This window comes from Oncorhynchus tshawytscha, linkage group LG05 (genome assembly GCF_018296145.1).
Source record: "Oncorhynchus tshawytscha isolate Ot180627B linkage group LG05, Otsh_v2.0, whole genome shotgun sequence".
Taxonomy (NCBI): Eukaryota; Metazoa; Chordata; class Actinopteri; order Salmoniformes; family Salmonidae; genus Oncorhynchus; species Oncorhynchus tshawytscha.
The window spans coordinates 56,250,154-56,263,600 of NC_056433.1; the positions used below are offsets into that span (position 1 = coordinate 56,250,154).

General features: G+C 45.6%; 1 protein-coding gene across 2 annotated transcripts in view; it reads right to left on the reverse strand.

Annotated features, from left to right (window-relative positions):
- The window catches only part of rgl1 (ral guanine nucleotide dissociation stimulator-like 1), a 35,756-nt gene that overhangs the window by 17,136 nt on the left and 5,173 nt on the right, over positions 1 to 13,447 (reverse strand). Inside the window, exon 1 of one of the 2 annotated variants that reach the window (XM_024421469.2) lies at positions 1,037 to 1,292. The exons of the other annotated variant lie outside the window; for it this stretch is intronic. Coding sequence (XP_024277237.1) covers positions 1,037 to 1,081 — 45 coding nt within the window. The 5' untranslated portion in view covers positions 1,082 to 1,292. Of the gene's footprint in view, positions 1 to 1,036; positions 1,293 to 13,447 lie in introns of those variants that run through there. 2 annotated transcript variants of the gene reach the window in all.

Genomic DNA, 13,447 nt, shown 5'->3' on the forward strand with positions numbered 1-13,447 from the left:
ATACTTCACTCAGTGAGTTATGCAGTCCAGTCCAATCCAAAACAATAGCAGGAGGTATTTCTGCTCTGTGGCCCAGCCTGCTGAGTCCACAGTCTGCACAGAGCCTGCTCTTTGTGCCAGGCATAAATGTTTTTCAGACTGGGGTTTAAAGGCCTGCCTGCTTTGTGGACCAAGTTGGGGCTTATGGTGTACCAAAGGCCTCAGGCGGGAGTTATAAAAAGAGAGACCAAACAAGTTATTCTGTCACAGGGGACATTTTCTGTGTCATCTAATAGGCCTATAATACAAAAGCTGAGATAAACATGGTTGTGAATAGGAATGAGTTTAGAGACTACATGGCATATAAATGACCCCAGGATATAAACAGAAGATGGCTTGTTTACTAACTCCAATTTCATAATTGCTGGACAGCCTTCAGTTTGGAAGGATGCTCCAATTCAGCGGAGAAGGATGCCGACTACAGAATAGACTATTTGCTCGGGCAAATAACAGTAGTCTGTCTCCGACCCGCTTCTGCTGACATCACAGAACACGGGTGTTGAGCCAAGTGAAAACAATACGCTCAAGATAACAACAACGGTGTCAAGTCTTTGGGCTGAACCGTAGGCTTTGTGCTTGCTCCAGACGCAGCTGCAGGGACCCGTGAAAGGAGCTCACGCCCCAGGACCAAGGCAATTGTTCTACCATTTCACTCTCCGCTCAGAGACAAAAGTTTTTCATTTCTATGGGGAAAAACGAATGGTATCATATATATTCGGACATTAGTTACATTTCCATAGCGCGGCCGCGTCTTTACGCAAAAAGTTTACGCGCAGGCGATACAGACCATTTAAAGTGCACCACGAGAGCGTTGAGGGAGAGAAAACAAGTAAAACTCAATGTTCAAATTCATCGCCCACCGCCCCCCCTCTTTCTTTCCTTTATTCGCTACTTTCCCAAGCATACCCCCTCCCTCTCCAGCCGCTCTGAAAGCTGACTCTCAAACCACAAAAGCAACAGTCTGCAGCACGGAAACAGTGGAACTTTTTTTTTTTACCATCTTAGCTTTCCAGGCGAATCTCATGGTCAGCGCTTCTCTCATGATCCGGGGACTGCATCAGAACACGGTATAAACAGTCAACCCAGGCAATAAATGTTCCCAGTCCACAGCGACATACGGTGCGGTCCTGCTCTGTAAAATATTTTCTTCACTACACAATCCGTCACAGCTCTCTTGTCTGTGTTGTCCCCCTCTCTCAAATCCTCCTCCTCTCTATCAATCTCCCTTCTTCCTCAGTCCCCTGTTGAATGGCTGAGCTCCGCCCACCGCACTCGCGGTCCTCACAATAACCCCTCCCGTTACCATTTTCTTTAGATTTTTAATTTTCAGGGAGAACATTATGTGAAAGATACAATCTGACAGTAAATTTAAGATAGTATTTTAGTGCCCGTCGAGATTTTCGTTGATATTACGCATGCATGCTTGTGTGTAAAGCTTAAAGGGTCAATCTGAAGTTCCTTCATCCATTTCTGGACATTCATTAATAATATATACATATTGATTATTGAATAACATAGTTTATAATTGCCTCATGAGCTTAGTTAAACTGTCAAACCCCATCAGAACCCCAAATATAAGCTTGTTTTACTCCAGTGTTTGTAAACATTGTAAATAAACGCTATATACCTCCAAAACATGCTTGAAACTATAATTTGTATATCTTGGATGGTCAAGTCCTAGCTCTGTCCATGAATTTGAGTGGTTACATTTCTCCAGGCCCACCCTTTAGCTTTTAACCAAAACAGAGGCGGGGTGAGGTTTTGTTATTGTTTCAACTAAGGATTGACCCTTTAAGCCAGATAGTCCTTGTTCCAGTGAGACAATACAAGAAGGCTGGAGCTGCAGTCACGATTGTGTATTGTTTATGTGAATAGGGTATGTGTGTGAGAATAGTCAACAACTGTTTCACTGTTTATGTATTTGTACACATAGTCAACCACCAGTGGTGTAAAGTACTTAAGTAAAAACACTTTAAAGTGCTACTTAAGTTGTTTTTTTGGAAATCTGTACTTTACTATTTATATTTTTGACCATTTTTACTTTTACTCCACTACATTCCTAAAGAAAATAATGTACTTTTTACTCCATACATTTTCCGAGACAATCAAAATAACTCGTTACATTTTGAATGCTTAGCAGGACAGGAAAATGGTCCAATTCATGCACATCAAGAGAACATCCCTGGTCCTCCCTACTGCCTCTGATCTGGAGGACTCACTAAACAGAGAACATCCCTGGTCATCCCCTGCCTCTGATCTGGAGGACTCACTAAACAGAGAACATCCCTGGTCATCCCCTGCCTCTGATCTGGAGGACTCACTAAACAGAGAACATCCCTGGTCATCCCCTGCCTCTGATCTGGAGGACTCACTAAACAGAGAACTTCCCTGGTCATCCCCTGCCTCTGATCTGGAGGACTCACTAAACAGAGAACATCCCTGGTCATCCCCTGCCTCTGATCTGGAGGACTCACTAAACAGAGAACATCCCTGGTCATCCCCTGCCTCTGATCTGGAGGACTCACTGGACAGAGAACATCCCTGGTCCTCCCTACTGCCTCTGATCTGGCGGACTCACTAAACAGAGAACATCCCTGGTCATCCCCTGCCTCTGATCTGGCAGACTCACTAAACACAAATGCTTTGTTGGTAAATTATGTCTGAGTGTTGGAGTATGCCCCTGGCTAATCATAAATTGTCAAAAATAATAATAATTTGAAATGATTTATACTTTTTACTTAAATACTTTTAGACTTTTACTCAAGTTGTATTTTACTGGGTTACTTTCACTTTTACTTGAGTCATGTTCTATTAAGGTATCTATACTTTTACTCAAGTATGACAAGTGAGTACTTTTTCCACCACTGTCAACCACTTACTAAGGTCAGTGGAGAGATAGAAATCAGCAGGTGGTCAAACATTTAGAGTTATTATGAAGCCATTAGGATGATCAGTAAAGGTATGTCTCATGTAATAACTTCAGCCACCAAGACCCACACAATGCACTGTGAGTAATGTACTGCACCAGTAGTAGGACTAGACTTCCAGTGGACAATGGGAGCCCTCTGTAGGAGAGTAGGCTGGCCATGCCATGACCCGTGTCCTCTGACTCTCATACACTGGTCCATGTAACACACAACGTCACACAGCATCACACCAAACGTCACACACAGTGTCAGCCGGTGCCCACAGACGTACAGGCCGGCCAGGGTGTCACTGCTCCCCAAACAGCCTAGTCCAGGTTGGCTGCAGGCCGGGCCAGAGGCCAGAGGCTGCCTGCCTGGAGGGCCAGGGGTCCAGGGAAGCCCTGTGTAGCCTGGCTGGAGGCCAGTTCCCAGGCTGGCTTGCCCCACCATCCACATCAGTCTCCAGGGCTCTGGGAAGCATCGACAGGCAGTGGGAAAGGTTGTGACCCCTGGCTCTCCCCCGGGGACTGTTGTGCTGCTCTCAGAGGTGAGTGATGTCATCCTTCTGTGCGACAATACTCCTTCTGACAAATGTGACAGGCACAGCTCAACTCTACTGGACCGATGAGCACACATCTCCCATTTCACAAGGACTTGGTTTGGGATGCAGAGAGAGAGGGCTAAGATCTTTGGTGCAATCTACGGAGTCTGGCGCTGCACTGTTCAGATTAAATAAGAGACTGTTTGTATTGGCCCAGCTGCTGGGGATAATAAATAAAGCCATATATCTGGTTGATTTACAGTACTAAGATCCTACTGCTGCTCCAACAGATCTTATAGTCTGGAGCAAGTCTCTATGGAAAAGGGGTTTGTTTGTCTGGGGGGCCGGAGGAGGGGTGCTGTTCATCCTGAGATCTGGAATAAAATATATCTCCAATATCACAGCACAGACTGGGGGACTGCACAGAAGGGTCAGCTCTCCCCCTGGCTGGACCTCTGGACCCCCGGCCACCAGCCTTCCCTCTGGGGGACCCCTATCTACCCCCCCCCATCCTCCCCTCTGTCTCAACAAAACCAGGACAGGGTGCTGCAGCGCAGAGTGGAGCCGGACAAAAACAGGAGGCGCACGGTGCTGTTGTTGCACCACTGTGGGGAAAAAGGCACATTCCAGGAAATCTCCCACTTCCTGCCTGCAGCCTCCCGACTCCACAAAGCCTGCTGTCTTCATACATGACGGGTGGGGCTGGCAGGGCTAGAGCCATAAAACACTACTACTGCTACAGAGGGACAGGAGAGGAGAGGAGAGGATAGGAGAGGACAGGAGATGAAAAGAACAGAAAAGTAGAGGAACCATAAAACTCTACATCAAGGGGACAGGATTGCATCAGAACACTCACTTACAGAGAGAAGAGAAGAGATGAGACACTCAGTAGAGCACTATAGGGATCTAACTATCCATCTCAGAGCCAAGAGAGTTTTGCAGATAAGACAGCCAGACCATTCAGGATGGTTTGAAGCTGCTCTGTTTAAGTGAAGAGGATCAAGAGGTCATTGTCAGAGAAAGTGTACTGTACTGTTTAGTGGGTGTTGCCAGAGCTGTGTGTGTGTGTGTGTGTGTGTGTGTGTGTGTGTGTGTGTGTGTGTGTGTGTGTGTGTGTGTGTGTGTGTGTGTGTGTGTGTGTGTGTGTGTGTGCATGTGTGTGTGTGCATGTGTGTGTGTGTGCATGTGTGTGTGTGTGTGAATGTGTGTGAGCACATGTGCTCGTGTCATAAAGAGTTCACAGCAAGGTCAGGAGCTCATGGAGAAGCCATTTAAGCCAGAAGAGATCAAGCCAAAACAATAACAGAGTCATTAGTGGAATTCAGAGGGAATTTAGGAATAATTATTATATTTTGTACATCAAGCTGGATGGACATTTTAAGTTGAACCTTTATTTAACTAGACAAGTCAGTTAATTAGGAACAAATTATTATTTACAATGATGGCCTTTCATTAGCCTGATATGAGCAAAAAATAAGATTCATCCTCACTATTAAAGTATTGGCAGCTGTTAGAGCCAGAGACTCCAGTGGAAACTCTGTCATTGCATCATTGCATAACAAGCAGTACTAGGAAGGTCCTGTCAGCGTCCAATGCCAGTCTGTCTGTCTGTCTGTGAGACACAGGGAGGGATCACTTCCCCGAAGCCTCTACTCCCACTACTACTGTGACTACGTTATGTCAGGTACACTTTTTGCCTGTGTGTGGGTGGGCCATATGTCCTGCTATATGTGTCTGTGTGTAATTTACACTGTCTGCGCATGCAGATCAGTGTGTGTGTGTGTGTGTGTGTGTGTGTGTGTGTTTGTGTTTTAACCACACTATCCAGTAGGGAGTGGTATATACACTGCTCAAAAAAATAAAGGGAACTCTAAAATAACACATCCTAGATCTGAATGAATGAAATATTCTTATAAAATACTTTTTTCTTTACATAGTTGAATGTGCTGACAACAAAATCACACAAAAATTATCAATGGAAATCAAATTTATCAACCCATGGAGGTCTGGATTTGGAGTCACACTCAAACTTAAAGTGGAAAACCACACTACAGGCTGATCCAACTTTGATGTAATGTCCTTAAAACAAGTCAAAATTAGGCTCAGTAGTGTGTGTGCCCTCCACGTGCCTGTATGACCTCCCTCAATGCCTGGGCATGCTTCTGATGAGGTGGCGGATGGTCTCCTGAGGAATCTCCTCCCAGACCTGGACTAAAGCATCCGCCAACTCCTGGACAGTCTGTGGTGCAACTTGGCGTTGGTGGAGGGAGCGAGACATGATGTCCCAGATGTGCTCAATTGGATTCAGGTCTGGGGAACGGGCAGGCCAGTCCATAGCATCAATGCCTTCCTCTTGCAGGAACTGCTGACACACTCCAGCCACATGAGGTCTAGCATTGTCTTGCATTAGGAGGAACCCAGGGCCAACCGCACCAGCATATGGTCTCACAAGGGGTCTGAGGATCTCTTCTCGGTACCTAATGGCAGTCAGGCTACCTCTGGCGAGCACACGGAGGGCTGTGCGGCCCCCCAAAGAAATGCCACCCCACACCATGACTGACCCACCGCCAAACCGGTCATGCTGGAGGATGTTGCAGGCAGCAGAACATTCTCCACGGCGTCTCCAGACTCTGTCACGTCTGTCACGTGCTCAGTGTGAACCTGCTTTCATCTGTGAAGAGCACAGGGCGCCAGTGGCGAATTTGCCAATCTTGGTGTTCTCTGGCAAATGCCAAACGTCCTGTGTTGGGCTGTAAGCACAATCCCCACCTGTGGACGTTGGGCCCTCATACCACCCTCATGGAGTCTGTTTCTGACCGTTTGAGCAGACACATGCATATTTGTGGCCTGCTGGAGGTCATTTTGCAGGGCTCTGGCAGTGCTCCTCCTGCTCCTCCTTGCACAAAGGCGGAGGTAGCGGTCCTTCTGTTGGGTTGTTGCCCTCCTACGGCCTCCTCCATGTCTCCTGATGTACTGGCCTGTCTCCTGATAGCGCCTCCATGCTCTGGACACTACACTGACAGACACAGCAAACCTTCTTGCCACATCTCGCATTGATGTGCCATCCTGGATGAGCTGCACTACCTGAGCCACATGTGTGGGTTGCAGACTCTGTAGACTCTGTCTCATGCCACCACTAGAGTGAAAGTACCGCCAGCATTCAAAAGTGACCAAAACATCAGCCAGGAAGCATAGGAACTGAGAAGTGGTCTGTGGTTATCACCTGCAGAACCACTCCTTTATTGGGGGTGTCTTGCTAATTGCCTATAATTTCCACCTGTTGTCTGTCTATTCCATTTGCACAACAGCATGTGAAATTTATTGTCAATCAGTGTTGCTTCCTAAGTGGACAGTTTGATTCCACAGAAGTGTGATTGACTTGGAGTTACATTGTGTTGTTTAAGTGTTCCCTTTATTTTTTTGAGCAGTGTATGTAAGATGGTGAATTTATCCAGAATCAGCGCTGGGTTTGCCAATGCAACGTGCAGGAGACACAATGCCAGAGGAGTTGGTTGTTTTTAGGACTTTATGATCTTCTAGCTTTGTAAAATGCTCCGCCATTTCCTGGTTGCTAAAATTAGAATAGTTCGCCTAATTTCAGTTTTTGTGACAAAACAAGCATTGCATAGTGTAGAGAATCATTGTACCATCTATACTGCTGTGAAATACATTTTCTATAACCAAAAATATTGTATTTTCAGCTGTTTGAAGCTGGTGCACAAAACTGAAAGTGAAAGGCTTATATTTCCCTCACTAACTTTAAACATCAGCTGTCTGATGCTACATTGTGCTACATTGTAATTACTTCACTACTATGGCCTATTCATTGCCTCACCTCCTCACGCCATTTGCACACACTGTATATAGACTTTCTTTTTTTTATTTTGTGTTATTGACTGTACGCTTGTTTATTCCATGTGTAACTCTATGTTGTTGTTTGTGTCGCACTGCTTTGCTTTATCTTGGCCAGGTCGCAGTTGTAAATGAGAACTTGTTCTCAACTATCTTATGTGGTTAAATTAAGGTGAAATACAGTTTTTTAATTAAAAAGGGCACAGTCAGTAACCACTAACAGGTCAGGAACTGGTCCAACAGATATTGTGACCTCTCAATCATGCAGATTACAGTTTCCACTCTCTTGCTCATGTTCCTCCTCTCTCTTCATGTCTCTCCTCCATGTTTCTACCCTCTCCTTCGCTCTCTCCCTCATGTTCCACCTCTCTCTTCATGTCTCTCCTCCATGTTTCTACCCTCTCCTTCGCTCTCTCCCTCATGTTCCACCTCTCTCTTCATGTCTCTCCTCCATGTTTCTACCCTCTCCTTCGCTCTCTCCCTCATGTTTCTCCACTATTTTCCTATCTTCTGAAGTTGTTCCCCTTTCCCATGTTTCCCCCCCACTCTCCCTGTAATGCATGTTTCTCACCTCACCTCTCGTTTTTCTCTCCCCTCTTTCTCTCCCGTCTTCTTCTCTCCTCCTCTTTCCTCCTCAAAATCAAATCAAATTGTATTTGTCACATGCGCCGAATACAACAAGTGTAGACCTTACAGTGAAATGCTTACTTACAAGCACTTAACCACCAATGCAGTTCAATGAATAGAGTTAAGAAAATATGTACTAAATATAATGTACTAAAAATGAGGCTACTTCCCGGGGGGGTAAATGTAGACTTGGCGCTCCGGTACCGCTTGCCGTGCGGTAGCAGAGAGAACAGTCTATGATTCCGGTGACTGGAGTCTGTGATACATTTTTTTGGGCCTTCCTCTGACACTGCCTAGTATATAGGTCCTGGATGGCAAGAAGCTTGGCCCCCCTATAGTCCACGATCAGCTCCTTTGTCTTTCTCACGTTTAGGGAGAGGTTGTTGTCCTGGCACCACACTGCCAGGTCTCTGACCTCCTCCCTATAGGCTGTCTCATCATTGTCGGTGATCAATCCTACCACTGTTCAGTCAGCAAACTTAGTGATGCTGTTGGACCCTTGCTTGGCCATGAAGTCATGGGTGAACAGGGAGTACAGGAGGGGACTAAGCACGCACCCCTGAGGGACCCCTGTGTTGAGGATCAGCGTGGCAGATGTGTTGTTACCTGCCCATCAGGAAGTCCAGGATCCAGTTGCAGAGGGAGGTGTTTAGTCCCGGGGTCCTTAGCTTAGTGATGAGCTTTGTGGGCACTATGGTGTTGTACGCTGAGCTGTAGTCAATTAACAGCATTCAAATCAAATCAAATCAATCAAATCACATTTTATTTGTCACATACACATGGTTAGCAGATGTTAATGCGAGTGTAGCGAAATGCTTGTGGATCTGTTGGGGCGGTATGCGAATTGGAGTGGGTCTAGGGTTTCCGGCATGATGGTGTTGATGTGAGCCATGACCAGCCTTTCAAAGCACTTAATAGCTACTGACGTGAGTGCTATGGGGGGGTAATCATTTAGGCAGGTTACCTTTGCTTTCTTGGGCGCAGGGACTATGGTGGTCTGTTTGAAGCTAGTAGGTATTACAGACTCGGTCAGGGAGAGGACTCTGATCCATTGTTACCCTGTGAGGCCCTGTGTGAGGCTCTATCAGTGGCCTCCTGGCCTCATTAGCATAGTGATTCATACAGCCGGCCAGACTCCAGAGGAATGACATCATCACCACTGCCAGTAAACCCCACTAAGACACTGAGAGCCCCTCCCCTCCCTCTGGATGGCCACCAGCTGGGGCTGCAGTGTCTTACAGAGGTCTTTGGGAGCACAGACAACATTACACCATGGCTTATACAGACTGATCCTAGAACTGCCTCAGAAAAGAGTAAGATGAAATTGCTCCTAGATACTGAGGTCAGTTTTACATTTCCCCCCACCTAAGCTGATCCTAGATATGTGCCTAAAGGCAACTTATAGGCCTATCCAAAGCTTTCCGAGAGGCAATATTACAGGCTGATCCGGAGTGTTCCACAGTGTTCATCTGGGGTCAATAGGCTTGAGCCGCCCTCGGCACCAAAACAAGGATAATCCTCAGTTCTAGGCTGTGTTTTATGATGACTCACACTGTACTGCCATGTCTTATAGACATTACGGTAACTTGGGGTATCCCCAGTAGCTCTCCATCCCCACCCCTGACCCCCTGCCTATAAGCCCCAATTAAGACGTGTGGGTCTGCCTGTCTGGCCTTCTGTTACAGTCAGAGCCATCTGTTTCTCACAGCCTCTGTAGCACTACAATTCTGCTGAGATGAACACCCACGGATGCATAGAACCACTGACTCCGTTCTATATTGAAAACCTAGAAATGGACACACTAGATCTACAAACATTTTATGGCCTGAGGGTTCAGACTACAAGTGGGTGAGATGCTGACATGCCAGATTTCCTGACCATTCATATTAGTAACTGTCCTCAGTACACCACCCTGCACTGCCCACTTGGACATTGGCCCCCCTCTCTACCCTCTCCACACACACACACACACACACACACACACACACACACACACACACACACACACACACACACACACACACACACACACACACACACACACACACACACACACACACACACACACACACACACACACTCTGCCTGCTCAGGCAGAACACGCAGTAAGCTGGGACACATGACTGGGATCAGGCTGGGCTGTTGTGGGGAGGGGAGGGGGCTCACATTGTTTACCACAGTCTTCCACAGTCTTGCACAAGCTGCCAGGGGCTGGGGTTTTTGTGGTGTGCAGTCCAGGTTTTGTGTGCGTGTGCATGATTTAGTGCATCTATTTGATTTAAAAAGGTTAGTGTGTTTACATAGCCTACAGCCACTGTACCACTATCATCCGCAGCCTGAAGCCCATCCAAATGTGTGATCAATATCGACCCCCCCACACACACACACACACATGCACACACAGCTGCTACACTATCAAAACTACTCAGAATTGTGTTACCCAGTAGGGGGGCACCATATTGCCGTGTGCCCCTATGGTCTGATGAGTTTCTGCCCCAGTTGAGTGATCTGATCCTCTGGTGTGATGTGTGATGCCCAGGCCTGGACTGGAGGATGACAGGGACAATAGCCTGACTATTGACTCTTCACAACTTCTCTATGCCACAATTAATCCAGGACCCATAACACAGTATGAACCATGGAGCAGCTAGCTAGACTTGCAAGATGCTACCCAAGAGTGTGAAATGAATAGGATGCCAACAAAGAGGTGTACTTTGAAGAAAATATTGCAGACCCATTTATTTGGTAAATGGGTCTGCAATATACCAAATCAAATCAAAGTGTATTTGTCACATGCGCCGAATACAACAGGTGTAGACCTTACAGTGAAATGCTTACTTACAAGCCTTAACCAACAGTGCAATTTTTAAGTAAAAAAAAGGTATTAGGTGAACAATAGATAAAATAAAAACAGTAAAAAGACAGTGAAAAATAACAGTAGTGGGGTTAAATACAGTAGCGAGGCTATAACAGTAGCGAGGTTAAATACAGTAGCGAGGCTATAACAGTAGCGAGGTTAAATACAGTAGCAAGGCTATAACAGTAGCGAGGTTAAATACAGTAGCGAGGCTATAACAGTAGCGAGGTTAAATACAGTAGCGAGGCTATAACAGTAGTGAGGTTAAATACAGTAGCGAGGCTATAACAGTAGTGAGGTTAAATACAGTAGCGAGGTTAAATACATTAGCGAGGCTAAAACAGTAGCGAGGTTAAATACAGTAGCGAGGCTATAACAGTAGTGAGGTTAAATACATTAGCGAGGCTAAAACAGTAGCGAGGTTAAATACAGTAGCGAGGCTATATAGAGTAGCGAGGATATAACAGTAGCGAGGCTATATAGAGTAGCGAGGATATAACAGTAGCGAGGTTAAATACAGTAGCGAGGCTACAACAGTAGCGAGGATATATAGAGTAGCGAGGATATAACAGTAGCGAGGTTAAATACAGTAGCGAGGCTACAACAGTAGCGAGGTTAAATACAGTAGCGAGGCTATAACAGTAGCGAGGTTAAATACAGTAGCGAGGCTATATAGAGTAGCGAGGATATAACAGTAGCGAGGCTATACAGAGTAGCGAGGATATAACAGTAGCGAGGTTAAATACAGTAGCGAGGCTATAACAGTAGCGAGGTTAAATACAGTAGCGAGGCTATAACCGTAGCGCGGTTAAATACAGTAGCGAGGCTATAACAGTAGCGAGGTTAAATACAGTAGCGAGGCTATAACAGTAGCAAGGTTAAATACAGTAGCGAGGCTATAACAGTAGTGAGGTTAAATACAGTAGCGAGGCTATAACAGTAGTGAGGTTAAATACAGTAGCGAGGTTAAATACATTAGCGAGGCTAAAACAGTAGCGAGGTTAAATACAGTAGCGAGGCTATATAGAGTAGCGAGGATATAACAGTAGCGAGGCTATATAGAGTAGCGAGGATATAACAGTAGCGAGGTTAAATACAGTAGCGAGGCTATAACTGTAGCGAGGATATATAGAGTAGCGAGGATATAACAGTAGTGAGGTTAAATACAGTAGCGAGGCTATAACAGTAGCGAGGTTAAATACATTAGCGAGGCTAAAACAGTAGCGAGGTTAAATACAGTAGCGAGGCTATATAGAGTAGCGAGGATATAACAGTAGCGAGGCTATATAGAGTAGCGAGGATATAACAGTAGCGAGGCTATATAGAGTAGCGAGGATATAACAGTAGCGAGGTTAAATACAGTAGCAAGGCTATAACTGTAGCGAGGATATATAGAGTAGCGAGGATATAACAGTAGCGAGGTTAAATACAGTAGCGAGGCTATAACAGTAGCGAGGCTATAACAGTAGCGAGGCTATATGCAATAGCGAGGATATAACAGTAGCGAGGCTAAATACAGTAGCGAGGCTATAACAGTAGCAAGGTTAAATACAGTAGCGAGGCTATAACAGTAGTGAGGTTAAATACAGTAGCGAGGCTATAACAGTAGCGAGGCTATATAGAGTAGCGAGGATATAACAGTAGCGAGGTTAAATACAGTAGCGAGGCTATAACTGTAGTGAGGATATATAGAGTAGCGAGGATATAACAGTAGCGAGGTTAAATACAGTAGCGAGGCTATAACTGTAGCGAGGCTATAACAGTAGCGAGGCTATATACAATAGCGAGGATATAACAGTAGCGAGGCTAAATACAGTAGCGAGGCTATAAAGAGTCCCAAAACATATTCCAGTCTGTGCTAGCAAAACAGACCTGCAGTTTAGTATCTGCTTCATCTAACCACTTTTTTATAGACCAAGTCACTGGTGCTTCCTGCTTTCAGTTTTGCTTGTAAGCAGGAATCAGGAAGATAGAATTATGGACAGATTTGCCAAATTCAGGGCAAGGGAGACCTTTGTACACGTCTCTGTGTTTGGAGTAAAGGTGATCTAGAATTTATTTTCCCTCTGGTTGTGCATTTAACATGCTGATAGAAATGAGGTAAAACGGATTTAAGTTTCCCTGCATTAAAGTCCCTGGCCACTAGGAGCGCCACCTCTGGGTGAGCGGCTATTGTTTACAAATATGCACAGACCGCCCCCCTCGTCATACTGGAGTGTGCTGTTATTTCTTGCCGGTGCAGTGTATATCCCACCAGCTGAATATCCGTGTCGTCATTCAGCAATAATTCGGTGAAACATAAAATATTACAGTTTTTGATGTCCCGTTGGTAGGATATTCGTGATCGTACCTCGTCTAATTTATTGTCCAATGATTGTACGTTGGCAAGTAATACTGATGGTAAAGGCAGATTTCCCATTCACCGCCACCGTATCCTTACAAGGCACCCCGCCATGTGTCTGTACCTGCTCAGTACCTGCTGTCTCTCTCTTGCCAATGACAGGGATTTCGGCCTTGTCGGGTGTCTGAAGTACATCCTGTATGTCGCTGTCCTGATATCCAGAAGCTCTTTTTTGCCCGTAAAATACGGCGGCAGAAACATTATGTACAAAATAAGTTACAAAT